This window comes from Balaenoptera acutorostrata, chromosome 17 (assembly GCF_949987535.1).
Source record: "Balaenoptera acutorostrata chromosome 17, mBalAcu1.1, whole genome shotgun sequence".
In the NCBI taxonomy this organism is placed as follows: Eukaryota; Metazoa; Chordata; class Mammalia; order Artiodactyla; family Balaenopteridae; genus Balaenoptera; species Balaenoptera acutorostrata.
This window is the reverse complement of record NC_080080.1, coordinates 825,745-843,507: the sequence shown is the minus strand read 5'-3', so window position 1 is coordinate 843,507 and position 17,763 is coordinate 825,745. Positions and strand designations below refer to the sequence as shown.

Below are 17,763 nucleotides of genomic sequence, written 5' to 3'. Positions count from 1 at the left end.
ATACAGACACCCCTGGTTAAACCCAACAATATTTGCCTCATTTCCCTTCCCTCTAAAATGATAGGAAAAGGATTTTATAAAGGAAGCAACCCATGAAGACAAAGGGGTGGAATGTTGTGGAGCTGAAGAAAGGTGGACAGCGGCAGCTGCTTTCGCATCTTGGAGGTCGGGGTCCAGGAGATCGTTCACGCAAGTGCAACTGTGAAAAGGAAGAGAGACTCCAGGGCTCAGCCCCTACCAGCTGTGGCTGGGAGGTGAGCTCCAGCAGAGGCGCTCTCCGTTGGGTTGGCCGTCGGGGGCAGGGCCCTGTTCTGAAAGTGGGGGAATACGTGAGATTCCTGCCTTTCTGCCACCTCCACCCCTGGCTCCGAGTCCGGCCCCAAGCATGTGGCACCCACAATCCTCAGAGAGAAGAGCTCATCTCTGCAGTAGCTCCCAACACGGAAGAAAAGCCTGGCAGTTGGGAGGTGGTCAGGAGAATGGCCTGACTCGATCCTTGATCTCAAAGCTCACCAGGCAATAAGCCCCAGCCACTAAGATTAAATGCAACTGGGCAACCCAGGATCACCAGACAGCTGAGGGAGAGGAAAAAACAAAAAAGCAAAAGGAAAAGGGACTCAGAAGGAACACAGCCAATAAAGCGAGCAGAAGAAGGAGGAAAAAAGCAAAGCTAAAACCGTATCCTCAGGGAGATTAGAGAGGCTGTTGCATCCGAAAACATGAACAAGAGGCCATAAAGAAAGAACATTCAGCAAACGAGAAAGAGCACTTATAAATGAAAAGCATGAGAGGAAAACGAACAGTTAAACAGAAAGGTTGAAAGATAAAGCTGTAATTTTCCAGAATGTATGACAACAACAAAACCATATAGCTAGAAAGCAGACAATGGAGTCACTGTCACACTTGTCAGTGCTCCCCAGTGCTAGAGCTGGCCGGGTGCCTTAGAGGCCTCCATAACAGAGGGGGTGGATAAAGGGGTGGATGAGCTGGGACTTGCCACCACCATTGTGGGGGGCAAAAGCACCACCCCCTGGTGGCAACTTCCCCTGTGAAAATCTGGCATTGCTGCGTTCAGAGTGCTTGTGTGCTGGGCACTGTTCTCGTTACTTTTCACAGTTAACTTGTGCGATCTCACAACCACCCCATGAAGTGGGGACCATTATTATCCCCATCTTTACAGGTGAGAAAGTGGAGTCACAGACCACTGTCACACAGCAGGAAGCAGCAGAATGGCTCCAGAGCCTATGCCCTTAACCAGCACATATTGCACCTGTCAAAAAATAAGTCCAACATCTAAGTAAGCATTCCAGAAAAGGAGAGGGGAGAAACCACCAGAAAAGCAAAGAAAATTTCCTAGAACTGAAGGGTTGGGATCTCTGGACAATAGATGAAAGAGGTCATAAACAACAAGGTCCAGGGACTTCCCTGGTGGCACAGTGGGTAAGGCTCTGCGCTCCCAATGCAGGGGGCCCGGGTTCAATCCCTGGTCAGGGAGCTAGAGCCTGCATGCATGCTGCAACTAAGAGTTCGCATGCCACAAGTAAGGAGCCCTCGAGCTGCAGCTAACACCTGGCGCAACCAAATAAATAAATGAATATTTAAAAAACAAAACAACAAGGTCCTACTGTATAGCACAGAGAACTATATTCAATATACTATGATAAACCATAATGGAAATTGCTGTACAGCAGTAATTAACACAACATTGTAAATCAACTAACTTCAGTTAAAAATAACAAAATAAAAGAAAGAGGTCTACATCAGGACGCATCGTTGAGAATTTCCAAAGCACTTGGGTAAAGAGAAGATCCAGAGAGAGAGAGAGAAGAAATCACAAAGGGTCAGAACTCAGAAAGGCATGGGAGTTCTTGGGACTGGAAGAAAATGACAGAATACCCTCAAAGTCCTGGCAAGAAGTAATCTTCCACCAGCCCAACACTGTCCCTAGCTGCACGAACAAGCAGATGTGAGAGTAGTGAGGGCAAACAGGAACGACTCCGTGACTCTCCATGCATCCTCGCTCAGGACGTTCCTCCTCAAACAGACACTGAAGGAAGGAAGAAGAAAGCATGGGTTCCAGAGACCAGAGGAGGGAGGTGCTGGTGAAGGCGTAGCCCATGCTGACAGCTGGGTCACAAACCCAAGAACAAGTAGCCTGGGGCAGAGAGTGGGCAGGTTGGGGGCTCCAGGAAAAGATGACACAGCAGGCAGCTCTGCAACAAATCTCAAGACAGAGTAGGTTCACACTTCTGCGGGAGAATCTAGGGAGGAATGAATGAGACACGTAGAAAACTAAGCCCCCCCAAAAGGCAATGATTAACTCCAGGGGAGACAAAAAGTTGTGCAAGAAAGCAAATATAATCCTAGGACACCTTGTTCTCTGCTGAGACCTGTGGGAATGAAGCGGTAATACTACCCATCACACGGGGATGACGCTGGGTCAGGGGATTGAGGCCAGTGGTCCCCTTCCCCCCAGAGGACACCAGCAGGTGACATGTGATGTCAAAAACCAATAAAAAGACAGTAAAAGCATGCGTTCGATTTTGTGAAACATGCATTTTAAATGCCTGAAGAAACAGCTAAGAGAGTTGAATTTGGAAAGGGTCAGGGTTAGAGACAGTATTTATTATTTATTATTGGCCTAAAAAAATTCCACTTTTAAAATAATGTGTATATAACTTTGAAAAGATAAAAGTTAAAATGAAAACCTCAATATAGGCATTAAATGAAGCAATGATAGTATTGATCCTTTTGAGTTCAGTTTAATCACTGGTACAATCTGTTATGCATTGGACACTCAAACTGTTTAAGATGACGCAGAATCAGACAGCATCAGCGTTTCCAACTAGATGTGTAAGTTATTTTAGATAGTAATTTTAAATTGAAAGGTGTGAGAACTTGAATAATTTTGTAAAGAGTATTGGAATGTTTAAGATAACTTGAGATTCACCATATTGGTGCATTTATTTCATTTGATACATCTTGGTAAGGTGTTTTGGTTTAGGGTTTTGGCTAGGGTGATGTGGTAGGTGGGATAATGACACCCGCCCCCTGCCCCTTGCAAAGATGTCCGTGTCCCAACCCCCAGAACCTGTGAATATTACTTTACTTGGTGAAAGGTATTTTGCACGTGTGATTAGGATGAAGGACCTTGAGATGGGGAGATCATCCTGGATTATCCGGGTGGACCCAACCTAGTCACACGAAGCTTTCCTGGCTGCAGAAAACCAGACACACAGTTCATGAGACAGACTCCCCCCGAAGTTTCTGACTTTGAACACAGAGGACGGGGCCGTGAGCCAATGGAGGTGGCTGCCTCTAGAAGCTGAGAGTGGCCTTCAGTTTACAGCAGGCAAGGAAGTGGGGACCTCGGCCCCATCACTGCGAGGAAATGAATCCGTGCCCTGTGCCCAGCGCCACGCCTGACACCTGCAGGCCAACAACCTGAAGAAGCAGGAAATGGATTCTGCCCTAGAACCTCCAGAAAGACACGCAGTCTTGTTAACACCTTGATTTTGGTCTGGTGGGATCTGTGCCAGACTTCTGAGCTACAGAACTATCTAAGTGTGCTGGTTTAAGCCACTGAGTTTGTGGTAAACCCTGACAGCAGCAACAGAGAACTAACACAGTGGTGAGCTTTTCTTGTTTGACATTTGAGATGCTTAGAAACCTGAATGTGCTAAATTTATACATGCAGTTTAAAATCTTTAAGAGTGATCAACTACATTTGAAAATGAAGGGAGGTGGTCCAAGTGAACGGAGGCTAGGGTTATGGGGGGTAGGGGTGAAGGAGACAGGGAGCCGGGGCTGGTAGCCTTAGGACCCAGGAAGGCAGCTGCCACAGGAGGAGGTAAGAGAGGTAGCAGGAGGGGTGGTGAGCTTGGGAGGAGCAGGGAGGGTGCCTGACCCTGACCACTCGAGGCCAGGGAACAAGGACAGAAAATAGCCCTTTGGAGGGTCTGCACTGGCCGGGGGGCGGGGTGCGAGAGCCACATGGAGCTGCAGGGCCATGGCCCTGCCCAGTGCCCAGCACCACGCCTGACACCTGCAGGTGGTTTACCATGGGTTTAAGGCGGCGATTCCGGTGCCTCGTGTGGCTCTGCGGTAGCAACTTGGAATGGAGCGCTTCCCTGGGCACACATCCGTCCAGGGCCGACCCCCGCCCCTCAGCCCCCCAGCACTGTGCCGTGTTTCCCTGCAGGGCAGCCCCTCATGACCAGACGGCGTCGGGGGTGGAAATGAAGGGTACGGGAGGGATGCTGAGTTGTGGAAGCTGGCCGATGGGGGGGGATCCTGACCCTAAGGACATGCGGGGCCTAACCAGCCCCCCAGCCCCAGCCCTGGCTCCCTCACCCCTGACGGGCCTGGCCCCACCACCCTCAGCCCCACCGCAGGGTTGCTGGGAGCTGTGGAAGGGGGAGGGTCCTCACTAGCAGGCACACAGGCCGAGGGGGCCCCTGGTCCCCCACCCAGACGCCTGGGCCAATGCCGAGCTTCCCCATGGGAGCCACCAGGTCTGGTTCCGGGGGGCTGGAGAGCTGGAGCGCTGAGGCGGGATCAGGGTCACGGCTGAGCTCCACGGTACTTGAGGAAGGTGCTGTCCAGGAAGGCGGCCAGCTTCGGCCGATCGTCCTGCAGGGCGGGAGGAAGGCATGGGGGATGGTGGGGCGCGGCCCACCCTGCGGCCCTCCCAGGCTGGCCGTACCCGGCTGCGCACCTCACCTCGTGGACAAAGCCGTAGTGCACCAGCTCGGCGGCCAGGTCCTGGGCACTGTCGGCTGTGGCAGGGGCGTGGGGACCGGGCGTGAGGCCGCAGCGCCGCCCGCCCGCGCCCGCCCCGCGCCCGCTCGGGGTCCCGCCCGGCGGCCTACTTGGGAGCAGGTCGTAGGTGAGCTGCCGGTGCAGCCTGTCCTCCAGCACCAGGAGCAGCGTGAGCTGGGGAGGCGGGAGGGCGAGGTGGGCTCGGGAGTCGGCCCCGCCCCTCCCGCGCTCCCGCGCCTCTGTGGGCGGGGCCCCCCCTCACATGCCAGCGTGTCTGGTCCTCGCTTCTCTCCAGGTTACACTGCATCTGGATCACCTGGGGGAAGGGGGAGGCCAAGGTCACCCACGAAGGCTGGAACTCAGCAACTGGGCAGCAAAAGCAGATGCTGTGTCGAAGGGGCCCAGACACAAAGGGGTCGTAAAGACCGGAAATGAGGACGGTCTCCAAGGGGAGCCTAGGAAGCACATCTCACTGCTAGGAGCCTGGCGAGTTGAGGGAAACTTCCAGAGTAGACATTGAAGCTGGGTACTGAAGGATGAATAGGAGTTTTCACAGGTGAAGAGAACACCTGAACAAAGAGAGAGCTGTGGGAAGGGGGTGGGGGAGGAGCGAGGTGTGCAGGGATATGACAGCAGAAGCACAGGATGCCAGCAAAACCAGGCCTCAGTGTGCCGGGCAGGGGTGGGGTTGGGGGCGTGCGCTGAGGACCCCCAGCTGTGGCTATTAGAACATAAATTCTGGTTGGGAAGCCGGGGAAGGCGGCCAGGCTGGGGGCTGGTGCAGCATCCAAGTGGGGAACAGAGGGGGCCCAGATCAGGGAGGTAACCATGGAGACACACCCAAGGCCAAAGCCAGAGGCTCTGGAGCCCAGTGGGTGTGGACAAGGAAAGGGAGAGGGTGGCCGGGGAGGCCCCTGGCCAGTGGGGAGCCTAGCAGGAGGAGGGGACGGGGGAAACACAGGGCCTGGGGGCCTTGGCGGAAACACCAGGTCACAGATGTCAGCAAATCAGCAAGCCAAGGAGGTGGGATCCGAGAGGCAGCGTGTATGGGACAGGGGCCTGCAGGGGTCTTCCCCTGTGGAGCCTCTGGGAAAGGGGGTATCCCAGCTTGTACGACTGCCCCCCAAGCCCCACAAAGGGGGTCAGCCAGGACCCGGTCTCTCCTGGCAGCCTGGAGGAGAGCCGGGCTGGGGGACTTGAAACCCCCGATAAGGGCACCCGTCTGGGCAGTGGGCAGGCCTGTGGAGGCTAGAGGCTTACCTTTCTGGTCTCTGAGTCAAAGGGTTCTGGCGTCGGGGTCTTGGCCTTTGGGGCTTCCTCGGGGGGTGGGGCCAGCACACGGGGCAGCCCCAGGGGCCGAGCAGCAGCGAAGTTCATCAGTGGGTAGATCCCATTTCTAGGGACACAGTGCGGGGTGGTGGCAGCTGAGGGCTCAGGCCTGACAGTCGCCCACTCCCCAGCCTCACTCCAGCCCTCACCTGACATCCTCCAGGAACTTGTCAAGCTCCAAGCAGGAGACCTCTGAGTACCTAGTATGGGTGTGAAGAGAACATGAGGGCGGCGGTCCTGCCGGGGGGTGGGGGTGGGGGAGCAGGGCTGGGGGGGCGTGGCCGGGAGGAGAGGGGAGGCTTCTGGGCTGCAGGCCGCTCACCGCCACTGCAACGGGGGCCGGGGCGGCCGGGGGATCTCTGCCAGGACCGTGTGCGGGTCCGTCGCCTTGGCCTTCTCCTCCACCATGTTCTCAGGCATGAGGTCTGCGGGCCGTGGGAGCACACAGGGCAGTGGGCCCTGAAGCACGAGGTCCTGCGGGGCCTCCTTCTGCATCCCGACCCCAGGCCCTGGCCCACCCCCAGGCCGGCCTGCCCCTCACACTGGTGCTGGATGAAGCAGTGAGCGGCCAGGAGCTTCAGCGAGTGCACCTCAAACAGCACACGGTGGAAGAGGAGGCTGTGGGCGGAGGGCCGGTGGGCAGGGTCCCGGGCCAGGCAGGAGAGGATGAACTCCTGGGGTGTGGAGAGGGGGCTGCAGTCGGTGGAGCCCCTCCACTCTGGCCCCACTGAGTGAGGCGTAGGGGCCCCTGCAGGGTCCAGCCCCGTGGGAGCCTTCGTGGAGCAACGTGCACAGAAGAGGCAGCCCGTTCGCAGCCAAGCCAGGACCTGATTCTTCAAACAGGGCAGTTGAGTCTGCCCCCGGGCCCAGACCTGCCCGTGCTCTACTTCCAGCTCCCCTCACAAAAATCGTGGAGAGTTGGCACTGTCGTCCCCAATTCACAGGTGAAGCTGCACTGCTCGGGGAGGACACCAGCCCCCGCCTCGCAGCCCTGGGGCTGGGCAGAGTGCTGAAAGATCAGCACGGGCCTCGAGGTCAGTGCAGCCCAGCCAGAGCCCGCCTACCTACCGCCTGCCCCTCTTCTGGTTGCCTCAGGTCAGGCCCGATTCCGGAGATGACCTTGAAGTGTCCCTGCCCTGCCCCACATCCATGCCCTCCACTGCCTCTCCGGTCCATCCTGGCTCCACCTCCTCGTCAGTCCTGTCCAGGCCCCGTCACTTCCCTCCCCCATCCCCAGAGGTCATGCGCTGAAGCCAGACAGTCGCCAGACTCTGGCCAGAGAGGTTGCAGCTGCAGCTTCTGTCCGTCCGCATGCCCTTTGCCGGCTCCCCACCCACCTTGCCCCCAACACAGGCTAGGACCACGCCCTTTCTAAGTGGTCTCCTGAAGGCTTACACGCTGGGATGTGGAATCGGGCAGACCTGGATGCAAACATCGGCTCCACCACTCGCTCTAAAGCCTCTCTAAACCTGTTTCTTTATCTATAAAATAGGCATAAAAATTGTGCCCACACGGCAAGTATCTCTCCGGTCTCGCTGTGCTGAGAATGTGCCCTCAGAGCCTTCACGTCTGCAACTCAACATGCACGCCCAGTAAGGCCCTCCTTGCGGGGGTGGTGGGGTGGAGGCTTGCGCAGCGGGCCTGGCCCTGACCTGCTGCACCTCCAGGCCTGCCCAAAGCACCGCACCGGCCCTCCTTGGAACACTGAGAGCCAGCCGGTAGGGGCAGGGCCAGCTGCTTACCCGCATGTTGGGGTCACTCAGAGAATGCCTGGCGCGAGCGATGGCCTCCTCTGTGACCTGGGTGTCCCCGTTGGCCTGGATCTCCAGCACAGCCATCTGGGGGGCGGGGCAAGGTCAGGCATGGGGAAGGGACAGTACAGGTGGGATGGGAGGAGTTAGCTGGGAGGGGCCCAGAGACCACGGGGTTAGTACCTCCAGTGCGCACATCCCAAAAGAGAAGATGTCCACGGCAGTGCCGTCGGCAACCTCTGAAAGGGGAGAGCAGGTCAGGGCAGGTAAGGCGGATGCCGGGGGTGAGGGGGGACCTCCCAGACTCACCTCCGTACTCTGGCGGGAAGAAGTGCAGGTTCCGAGGTTCCTCCCGCTCAGCACGGATGGGGCTTCGAAGATCGTCTGGGAGCGCTATGGCGAGAGCGCGGGATGAGCAGACCGGACCTCTCTCCCACGCTCCGTCCCCCCAGGGTCCCCACTCACCATTGGAGAAGATCCGGTGCCACACTGAGCCGGTCACCGCGGGGAGGAAGAGCAGGCGTCAGCGTGATGGGGCACTGGGCGTCGTCCACCTCCGGCCCAGACAGGTCCCCCAGCCCCACCCCCCGCCCCTGCCCAGCCCCGCTCCGCCAGCACCAGAGCCGATCTTGATGAGGCCGTTGTGCTGTATGAAGATGGTGTCGCTGGTCAGGTTCCCGTGGATGATGGGGGGACTGCAGGCGTGCAGAAAGCTGGGGAGGAGGAGAGAGCAGGCGGAGCTGGGTCAGGGGTGCCAGGGAGGTGGGGGCGCCGAGGGCAGGTGCTCGGGCAAGCCCAGGCCCTCACCTGAGCGCGGACAGGATCTGCGTGCACCAGCGCTTCCAGGCCTGGCGGCGGACGGACTCCGTGGGATGAGCGCAGGAAAGGCAGCTGGGCCCGAGGTGCCCCGGCCCAGCCCCGCTCCTGTGCCCAGGGCCGCCCAGCACCCCCTCACCACCTCTGTCCCCAGTGCACCCCGACCCCACCCTGTCCCTGACGCTGACCCAGCCCACTCCCTGTACCCTGGCATTCATGGCCTTGTGGTTCTTCTTGGTCTTTTTGAGGAACTGCTTGAGGCTGCCCGATGACACGTACTCTGTGATGAAGATGACCTGCGAGGCGGCAGGCTCACGGGCTCCACCAACGGTGGGTGCCCACAGCCGCCCCACCCACTGGCGGCCCCCTCCCCGTGGTGTGCCCAGGGCTCACCCGTGCTCGGGCCTCCGAGGCGTCCAGCCAGTACTTGTGCAGCTTGACAATGTTGGGGTGGTCCACCAGCACCAGCTGCTCAAACATGATCTGGATCTTCTCCTGGGAAGGGGGGGCGGTCACCAGGCTGGGGAGGGGTGGGCGGGGTGGGGGGCAGCAGGCCTTACCTCGTGGGCCGAAAAGGCCTTCCTGTCAGCGAAGTGCAGCTCGTTCCACACCACCTCCACCCCCTCCTCCGTGTCCATGGCCAGGAAGGTGCTCTGGACGCCGGGCATGTTCCCCTGGTTCACCTGGTGGGGGGGGGCACGAGTGAGCTGGTGCGTGGGGGAGAGGAAGAGGGTGTGGGCTAGGTCTCCGCTCACCTCCCTTCCAGCAGCCCGAGCATGTGAGGCAGGCGCTGGCCTGCTCTGGGGGGAAGCTGGGCACCCAGGAGCAGAGGCTTGGTATCCTGGGCTGGGCTGAGGGGATCTGGGGCATGCTCCGGGTGTTTTTGAGGCTGGTCCCCAGAGGACTAACAGCTGGTCCCAGAGGCATGGGGAGGTGGTCTCGGGAGGAGACTTAGGGAATCGGGGGTTCCTCACCAGGGCGTGGGCGCCAGGCTAAAGGAGTGCAAGGGCCCGTCAAGAAGGGGGCCGCCTGCGCGACGCTTCGGAGAGGTTTCCGGCTTTCTGGCTCCCCGAGAGTCCGCACGGCCCCGCGTGGTCTCAAGGGCCCCTCCGCCGGAGGTGGGTGGCGACCCGCCCCTCCCCGCCGTGCCCACCTGCTCCCGCCGCTTCTGCCAGCGGCCGCACGGGCTCTCTTCCAGGATGTCGCTCTCGTCCTCACTCTCGTCCTCCCGCTCCCGCTCCCGGCCCCGCCTCGGCACCGGCTCCGGGGCCGCCATGGCTCGGCGGGTCCAGGCCACCGCCCTCCGCGCTATCCGCCGCCCAGCGCCGCCGCCGCCGCCGCCGCTCCCCTCCCGTCCTGGCCCCGCGCCCAGACGCCCAGCTGGGAGCGGAGCCGCCGCCGCCACCACCTCGAGCCCCTACTCGGGCTCCGGGAACTGGGAGGCGCGGGCGCGCGGCCAGCCGGGGGGTGGAGCCCGCCTGCCCCGCCGGAGCCGCCTCCCCTGGCCGGAGCCCGAGCGGAGATTCCCCGTAGAAGGTAGAGCCCTTGCGGCGCCCGGCGGAGTCCCCACCTGTCCCCCGCCCAGGGGCCCACCGCGTGGAGCCCCACCCCGGCCGAGGCCCCGCCCACGATCCCCGCCCACACCCACGAAGGCCCCGCCTCGCGGACCCCGCCCCGTCAGAGGCCCCGCCCTCCCCGTCTAGGGCCCCGCCCCTCCCGAGGCCCCCTCCCGGCGGAGCTGCCTGGTCCCAGCCAGGCTCCTCCCGGGACTCGCTGCTCTCGGCTGCCCCGGCACCAGCTTGAGGCGAGCGGCCCGGGCGCAGGGGTTTCCGTGGCGGCCCGGAGCCGGGTCCGTCGGGGCCTCCCCGGGCGCGCAGAGGCCTGCGCCGACTGGCCCTGCCCAGCCCTGGGAGCCGCTGGTACTTCCTGCACCGATTCCCCACCACACTCCTGCCACACACATCCTGAAACCCGGCCCAGTCCCCGGGCGCCCGCGTTGGGGTGAACCCAGCGTGGAGCGGGCCGGGCGCAGCCCGCTCGGCCCGGGGATCACCGCGAGGGTCTGGGGGAAGGCCAGGGATGGGCGTCGGGGAGGCCAGCTCTCCCGGCACGTCCCCCCTCCCCTAAGGAACACGTGGGAGGGTCCCCGAAGGAGACAAAAATACGCAAGCAGGTGGACTTTAATTAGTGACCACAGACCTCCCACTGGCCTGCAATTCGGTGTTTCCCCTTCACGTCCACACACCCACCTTCCCACATTCCGGGATGGCCTTCTCTCCGCTTTCTGCTGATGGCTCTTCAGGAACAGTGGAGCCATCAGAAGGGAGCCCCGACCCCAGAGGCCCCCCACACTCTCCAGCCATGTCAACAGGGGATGTGCTTTAGAATTCTTGTCTAAAACCCCCTTTATCCCCAACCCCCTCTACCTTTCAATAGTCTCCTCCCGCTCACACCTGCTGAGCACTCACCCTCCCTTCACTATGTCTTTCTGGAGAGAAAAGTAGTGGACACGTGTGTGCCTTCTCTCAAACTTAAACCACAACCCTGACCTCCTGCTCCTCCCCCCGGGTTCAAAGGCCTTCAGCCTGTTGGTCTCTCAGAGTCCCCTGCACACCTCTCTTCCTCCCAACCTTCTGCATAGACATAACTCCACTGCCGTCATCCTGGTGGACCAGCATAGCCCCCGCACTCCCCACTCCACCCACCTCAGGCGATCCTGTGAAACCATCACTCACACTGCTCAGAACGCTCTGTGTCGCAAAGGAGGGACCAGCAAGACTTGGCCCTCTGTCACCTGCCCCAGCCAGACACTGTGCAATGAGTGTCTGAAGTTCCAGGCTCATCCGAGCGTCTGACACCTGAACTGCAGTGTAAGCAGAGACCATTCTGGATACGACTGTATGCCAACCTAGGTTGTCAATGCTTATCTCCCGTGATTAACCTCATATCTACAATAAGGATAAAGAGTTCTGTGGATGAACCTTCAAAACACTGAAATCAAAGAAAAAAGCTTTGTTGACATACTAACAATTCTTTGTACGTTGTAAAGGCCATACCTCCAGAACAAAGCTGGTGACGCAAACCAAGGGGGTCATACCAACTGGGAGAGCTGCACCAGGGGACAGAATCAGCCTCTGCCTCCTCAAAGCACAGCCATAGGATGGAAAATAATGGCAGGTGGACCTCAAACTGAGACCCAAAAGGCACTTACTACAGCGAGAAATTGATGGGAAATGGTTTACTCAACAAACAGGAGAAAAATCGATAACTGAAAAGAACGGATTTAATTAAAATGGGAATATAACAAATTGATGCATACACTTCAGTGTGATAGGCCAAGGAAACAAAGGAAAGTCCTTCACTCTAAATGCATCAGAGTCTATCAGAAATGGCCACTTGTGAAATTTTAATTGAAAATTCACAACTGATAACACCAAGGGTGAAAAGAAAAAAATCATAAAGGACAATGCCTTTCCTTTAATGCAATGAGGAACCAGAAGCAAAAAAGGATGGAAGAGAGTAGAATGTCACTGTACACGTAAGTTGAACACATTGCACACAGATACTGGCACACTAAAAAGTGTTTAAAAATATTGTCATATGTTTTTCAGGGTTGGAAAAAACAACCAATTAGAAAGAATACCCACTCACTTTCCAGACAGAGAAGAAACAAGAGGCCTGTTTCTGGGTCAGGAGTAGCCCTCTGGAGCAGCTGCACATAGGTGAAGTTCTCGTGTGTGTTGGGGTTGAAGAAGCCCTTGGTGTTGTCGCTGGGGTCCTCCAGGACGCGGTTCATCCCCTTGTTGAAGTAGCCGTGCCGGTAGGCCACGTCCACGGGCAGGCGGCGGCTGTGCATGGGGTCGATGACGCTGCCCGTGGCGATCTGGGCCTGCAGCAGGCGGATACCATGCTCCCGGACGATGAGGTCCTTCTTCACGGCCTGGAAGAGGGAGATCTGCTCCCCGGTGTAGGGGTCGGTGTAGCCGGTGACGCTGCGCTTGGCTGACAGCAGCTTCTGGTAGGTTTCACTGCTGAACATCCCGGCTGCAAACGCCTCCTGCACAGTCAGCCTCCGGTTCTCCACGGGGTTGATGACGAAGCCCGTGGCTGCCTGTGCCTCCAGCAGCACCAGGGCTGTGCCCGGCCTCAGGACGACCTTCCACATGGCCTGGTAGATGCTCTTCTCCTGGCGCCCGGGCTCGTCCTTGGCAGGCACCAGCATGCCCGCGATGCAGCTGGTGCCCTCCAGGTAGCGCTTTACCCCCTGGCATTTTTGGCGTCCTCCACGGTGGCCCGCCCTCCCTCCGGTCCTCCTCAGTGATGATGCCTGATTGGAAGAGTTCAGAGGCTGTGATCTGCCTCCTGACCCCTCTGAACCATAACTGTCTATTGCTCTTTTCCTTCTCATCAGTTGTCTCGAAAATAACTTTTACTACCTTCTCTAGTGCACGTGTCGTGTTCTTCTTGTATTTTACTACTAACTCACGTTTTTTGTCCTCTGTCAAGTATTCTGAGTTCAGCAGTTCCCAGACCGATGGTCTCTGGCCCTTGAACCTTCCCACTGTGACATCCACCTGCTCGGCTTTGAGGGCCCTTCTGGTTGCCTTGTTGATGAAGTTGGAGTCCCATCTGCCGCTGACCCTGGGGAACAGGGCCCAGTCCGTGCCCTCTTCCCGGTGGCCCCTCTCCTGCAGCTCCTGGTAAGTCCCCTTCTCCTGCGTGTTGGGATCCACAAACCTTTTATGCATGCACTTCTGCTCCTCAGCGAGTGGGTACGTGTTCTGGTCCAGAGAGCCGCGTCTGTAGGCCGTGTCCAGCGGAAGCCGGTGGTGGTGCAGCGGGTCCACGATGCCCCCGTGGCCACCTGCACCTCGAGCAGTCTGAGTGCCAAGTCCTGTTTCAATAGCTTTTTCTTCATCGCCTGGAACGAGATTGTGTGTCCTGTAGCCAGATCTGTGTAGCCTTTGGCGGCGTTCTCAGCGTTCAGGAGCCTTTCCTGCAGCTCTTCGCCCACCAGGCCGGCAGCCATGGCCTCGTCCACAGAGAGCCTCTGGTGGCCATGGGGGTCCAGCATGAACCCTGTGGCCACCTGAGCCTCCAGCAGCTGGGCCGCAAACCCCGCGGGGATGAGTCCTTTCCTGCTGGCCTCATAGATGCTCATCACCTCCTGGGTGGAGGGTGTGGCCACCCCTGCAATACAGCTGCTGCCTTCCGGCTGTAGGTCTTCACGTGCTGCAGTTGCTGGAGGCCCTGCCCCTCAGCCACCCCCCCCCCCCGCTGTGCAGTGTATCCAGTGCCTTCTTACCGATGATTCCCGAGCTGAACAGCTCTGCAGCTGTCACCCCCCACTCCGATGGCTGCCACCTTGATGACCTGGTTTTGCTTTTCTGTTTCTTTGACTGTTATGGGGATGATCTCCAGCAACCGCTCTAGGCTGAGTTCCAGGCTCTGTACTCCTGGACAAGCCCTCTCTTCCTTTTCTCTGTGAAGTATGGAGAGGACAGCAGGTCCCAGAAGGAGACCCTCTGATCGGCAAACCTCCCCACGTGCATTCTGGTAGTTTTGGATTGCAGGGCTTGCCTTGTGGCTTCATCGACATACATGTAGGTTTCTCCTTTCTTTACGACTTGCAGCACGTAGAGCCCTGTGTTGGGGTCGCGCACACAGCACTCCAGCAGCTGCAGGTTGGGGTCGAAGAAGCCCTTGGTGTCGTCGCTCGGGTCCTCCAGGACGTGGTTCATCTCCTCATCGAAGTAGCCGCGCCGGTAGGCCACGTCCACGGGCAGGCGGCGGCTGTGCACGGGGTCAATGACGCCGCCCGTGGCGATCTGGGCCTCCAGCAGGCAGATGCCGTGCTCCCGGACGGTGAGGTCCTTCTTCACGGCCTGGAAGAGAGAGAGATCTGCTCCCCGGTGTAGGGGTCGGTGTAGCCGGTCACGGTGCGCTCAGCCGACAGCAGCCTCGCGAACACGTCGGGCCCAATGACACCAGCCCTCAGTGCCTCCTCCACCGAATACCCCTCGTTTTCTTTCAGTGATGAAACCAGTGGCTGCTTGCGCCTCCAGGAGGGTGAGGGCCGTGCCAGGCCTGAGAAGCCCCTTCCTACAAGCCTCGTGGATGCTGAGGGGCTCCTGGGAGCCGGGCAGCAGCAAGCCGGCGATGCAGCCGGTGCCTCGCAAGTACCTCTGCACCGAGGCCAGGCTGCCCACGTCCTGGGCCATGGTCCGGCCTCGTTCCAGCTGCTCGTACACGCCCTGGTTGATGATCTCCGCTCTCAGCAGCTCTCCTGGAGTCACGGGGATCCTCACCCAGCAAAGGTGGTCCTGGCAGTGGCGGCAGCCTGCTTGTGGGCGGCCCTCAGCGCAGCCGCCAGCTCCTCCGCCAAGAGGGCCCCGTCCTTGTGCTGCTGGCTCAGCGTCACCCTCTGCTCCACGGGGACTGCCTCGGAGAACAGCGGCTCCCAGAGCGACACGGGCCGGCCCTGGAACGTGCCCGTGGAGACGGTGGCCACGGCGGCTCTCAGGCCTGCCGGGTGCTGTGCTCAGTGAACGGGGGCCCCTGTGGCTCCTCTCCAGGGCTCCCCACTGAGCTGGGCGGGAAGGCCAGTCCCGTCTCTGGGTCGGTGACACAGTGGGCCAGCAGCTGCCCGTAGCTGAGGCTCTCCTGCATGCCGGGGTCCGAGAAGCCAGCCGCCTGCGAGAGATGCTGCCGAGTCTCTGTCCGGGCAGCCGACGTGCAGGGTGGCCTCCAAGGGCAGCCGGAGCCTGTGGGCAGGACACACTAGCCCGCCTGTGGCCAGCTGGGCAACCAGGAGCCTCAGCGCCAGAGGCCGGTCCACCAGCTCCCTCTTCATGGCCTGGAATAGGGGGATTCGGGTGCCACTGAAGGGGTCATGATACCCCGTCACCACCTGCTCTGCTGCCAGGAGCTGCCTGTGGAGCTCTGGTCCAAACAGGCCTGCCCTGACCGCCTCGTCCACCCACAGCTGCCGGCCGGTGGCTGGGTCCACCAGCATGCAGGTGGCATCCTGAGCCTCCAGGACCGGAAGCGTGGCGCCCATGGGGAGCAGGTGCTCGGCCGTGGCCTGGAAGAAGCTCTTCTTGTGCCCTGCAGGCAGCAGGACGACCCCTGCCACACCGCCGGTGCCCTGCAGGTGGCGCTGCACCTCGGTGCGTGCACCCACATCCGGCACCGCCAGCCTGCCCTCCCGCAGGCCTCGGGCCGTCTCCCCGTCCAGGACCCCCGCCTCCAGCAGCTCGGCCAAGCTCAGTGCCCCACTCAGCGCACGGAAAGTGACCTTGAGGGGCAGCAGGCCCAGCCCCGTGCTGGGGGCCCGCACACACCTGCCTAGCAGCTCCCGGTATGGCAGCTGCTCCAGCGTGTTGGGGTCCAGGAAGCCTGGGGCACTTGAGCCGGGCCCAAGCTCCAGCAACCCACACCATGTCTCCTGGGCCAAGAGGCTTTGCTGGCAGGCCAGCTCAGGGGCCACGCGCACGCCCTGGATGGGGTCCACCAGGCCCCCCGTGGCCAGCTGGGCCTCCGCAGCTCCAGCCCAGTGCCCTGTCCACAACCTCCTTCCCTATGGCCTGGAAGAGGGCCAGCTTCCCACCCCCAGAGGGTCAGGGTACCCGGTGACGGCGCGCTCAGCGGCCAGCAGCTTCTCCTTCCGCTCCAGGCCCACCAGGCCTGCTGCAGGGCCTCAGACACGAGGAGCAGCTGGCCCTGCCCGGGGTCCGTGCGGCCCCCGGTGGCCGCCTGGGCCTCCAGCAGAGCCAGCCCGAGCCCAAAGGGCAGGAGACCCTGCCTCATGACAGCGCAGAGACGCTGGGCCTGGCCCGAGGCCTCCACGTACACCCCGTGATGCTCCTGGCCTGCGTGGACGTGGCTGCCTTGGCCTGGGGCCCGGACGGGGTGCCGGTGCCCAGCACGGCCGTCACGGTCTCGGGGACGACAGCCGTCTCAGTGCCACTGGTGACCAGGAGGTGGAGAGGAGAGGTGTGGCTGCTCATCGCGCAGAACGTGCTCAGCCAGGGTCCACTGTGCTCCCTGTGGGGACGGAGAGGCTCTGTGAGGGGCCCGAGACGGCCCAGGCGGGTGGGAGGGCAGACACGGCCAGGAGGTCAACCCCGCACCCTGGACCCACCTCCAGTGCGGCCGGCCCTCCTGGGGAAGGGGTGTCACATCCAGCTTCGGTCCCTCCCCTTGCCCTGCGGCTCCCAGGAGGGACCATGTGAGCACAGGGACCCCACGGTAGCCTTGGGGGGTGCGGGCTCTGCTTTCTCCTATAGGCCATCCCCTGGCCTCCATCTCAACCCCGCACCCTCGCCCCTCCCCCCAGAGTCCTGGTGCAGAGGCTCGGCCTCCACCCACCCTTGGCCTCAGTACCCACACCGACGACCGGCCCTCCTCCTGGCCCCCCAAAGGCCCCGTCCCTACCCTGCCCTTGGGCGGTCTCCATGTATTCGTGTTCTTCTCCCTCCCCCTTCCCAGTGACCCCTCCAAATCCTCCCCCACCTTAACCCACTGCTGCCCTGGCCTCTGCTCCCTCCTGGCTCCCCACCGGGCTTCAGCCAGATCCCTGCCCTCTGTCCTAAGTCTCCCACCTCAGCCCGGCTGTGTCCCCCTCTGCCCACCCTGGCCCCGTGTCCTCTGGGCCATGGCCTCTGGAAATAGGGTCTTTGCAGATGTAATTAAGTTAAGGTTAAGGTGAGGTCACACTGGTGTAGAGAGGCCCTTATTCCAACACGACTGTGTCCTCACAGGAAGACAGACAGGGGAGGATGCCCAGCCAACAGAAGCAGACTGGAGGCATGCAGCTTCAGGTCCCAAAACCCAGCATCGCCACCAAACGCCAAAAGCACTGATTCCAGATTCTGGCCCCTCAACTGTGGAAGAATAAGGGTCTGTTGTTTGAAGCCTCCCAGGCTGCGGTAACTGTTCCCTCCCGGCCTCAGGAGCCAGTCCACGTCCTGCTTCCACACCTGTCCTCGCCTCCCGCAGCTCCCCAAAGCCTCACACGGGGTCTCGGGAGAAGGCTCGGCCCCACGCGCCCTCGCCCCCGCTCCGCAGCTCTTGCTGAGGTGACCTCGGACTCCAACTGCCAAAC

The 17,763-nt window shown here is 60.5% G+C and overlaps 3 protein-coding genes across 6 annotated transcripts; all 3 read right to left on the bottom strand.

Annotated features, from left to right (window-relative positions):
* Nucleotides 1-2,742: 2,742 nt before the first annotated feature.
* Nucleotides 2,743-10,259, bottom strand: NRBP2 (nuclear receptor binding protein 2). 4 transcript variants are annotated; one of them, XM_057531849.1, is made up of 18 exons: nt 9,811-10,259; nt 9,218-9,340; nt 9,051-9,152; nt 8,864-8,953; nt 8,649-8,704; nt 8,460-8,554; nt 8,307-8,330; nt 8,151-8,234; nt 8,025-8,080; nt 7,833-7,928; nt 6,632-6,764; nt 6,413-6,515; nt 6,240-6,290; nt 6,022-6,157; nt 5,024-5,077; nt 4,872-4,935; nt 4,718-4,778; nt 2,743-4,632 (listed from the first exon to the last, which is right to left on the bottom strand). In XM_057531849.1, exons 1-18 carry the CDS (start codon nt 9,931-9,933, stop codon nt 4,380-4,382), a joined length of 1,704 nt encoding a protein of 567 aa, XP_057387832.1. In that variant the 5' UTR covers nt 9,934-10,259; the 3' UTR covers nt 2,743-4,379. The 4 variants fall into 4 exon arrangements, with proteins under 4 accessions (XP_057387832.1, XP_057387833.1, XP_057387834.1 ...); XM_057531850.1 differs by having other exon boundaries at nt 8,649-8,689; XM_057531851.1 differs by having other exon boundaries at nt 4,417-4,632; nt 4,723-4,778.
* A 1,685-nt stretch (nt 10,260-11,944) lies between these two features.
* LOC103002040 (epiplakin-like) lies at nt 11,945-13,911 on the bottom strand (the record flags this gene model as incomplete). Its single annotated transcript, XM_028169265.2, is given in 3 exon segments — nt 11,945-12,934; nt 12,936-13,515; nt 13,518-13,911. Coding segments are annotated over 3 exon segments (1,644 nt in total), but the record flags the coding sequence as incomplete, so codon positions are not given.
* Nucleotides 13,825-16,466, bottom strand: LOC103002593 (epiplakin-like). Its single transcript, XM_057532408.1, is given in 5 exon segments — nt 13,825-14,554; nt 14,557-14,671; nt 14,673-15,271; nt 15,391-16,217; nt 16,286-16,466. Coding segments are annotated over 5 exon segments (2,190 nt in total). The 3' UTR covers nt 13,825-14,086.
* Between the last annotated feature and the right edge of the window lie 1,297 nt (nt 16,467-17,763).

What these genes read in the sequence shown, in the direction of transcription:
- NRBP2 (XM_057531849.1), bottom strand. Translation starts at nt 9,933, where the DNA reads ATGGCGGCCCCGGAGCCGGTGCCGAGGCGGGGCCGGGAGCGGGAGCGG. An exon ending in CTGCTTCATCCAGCACCAGT is followed by an intron (nt 6,516 to 6,631) that starts GTGAGGGGCAGG and finishes CACGGCCCGCAG; the next exon opens with ACCTCATGCCTGAGAACATG. An exon ending in CGGCCCCCGTTGCAGTGGCG is followed by an intron (nt 6,291 to 6,412) that starts GTGAGCGGCCTG and finishes CACCCATACTAG; the next exon opens with GTACTCAGAGGTCTCCTGCT.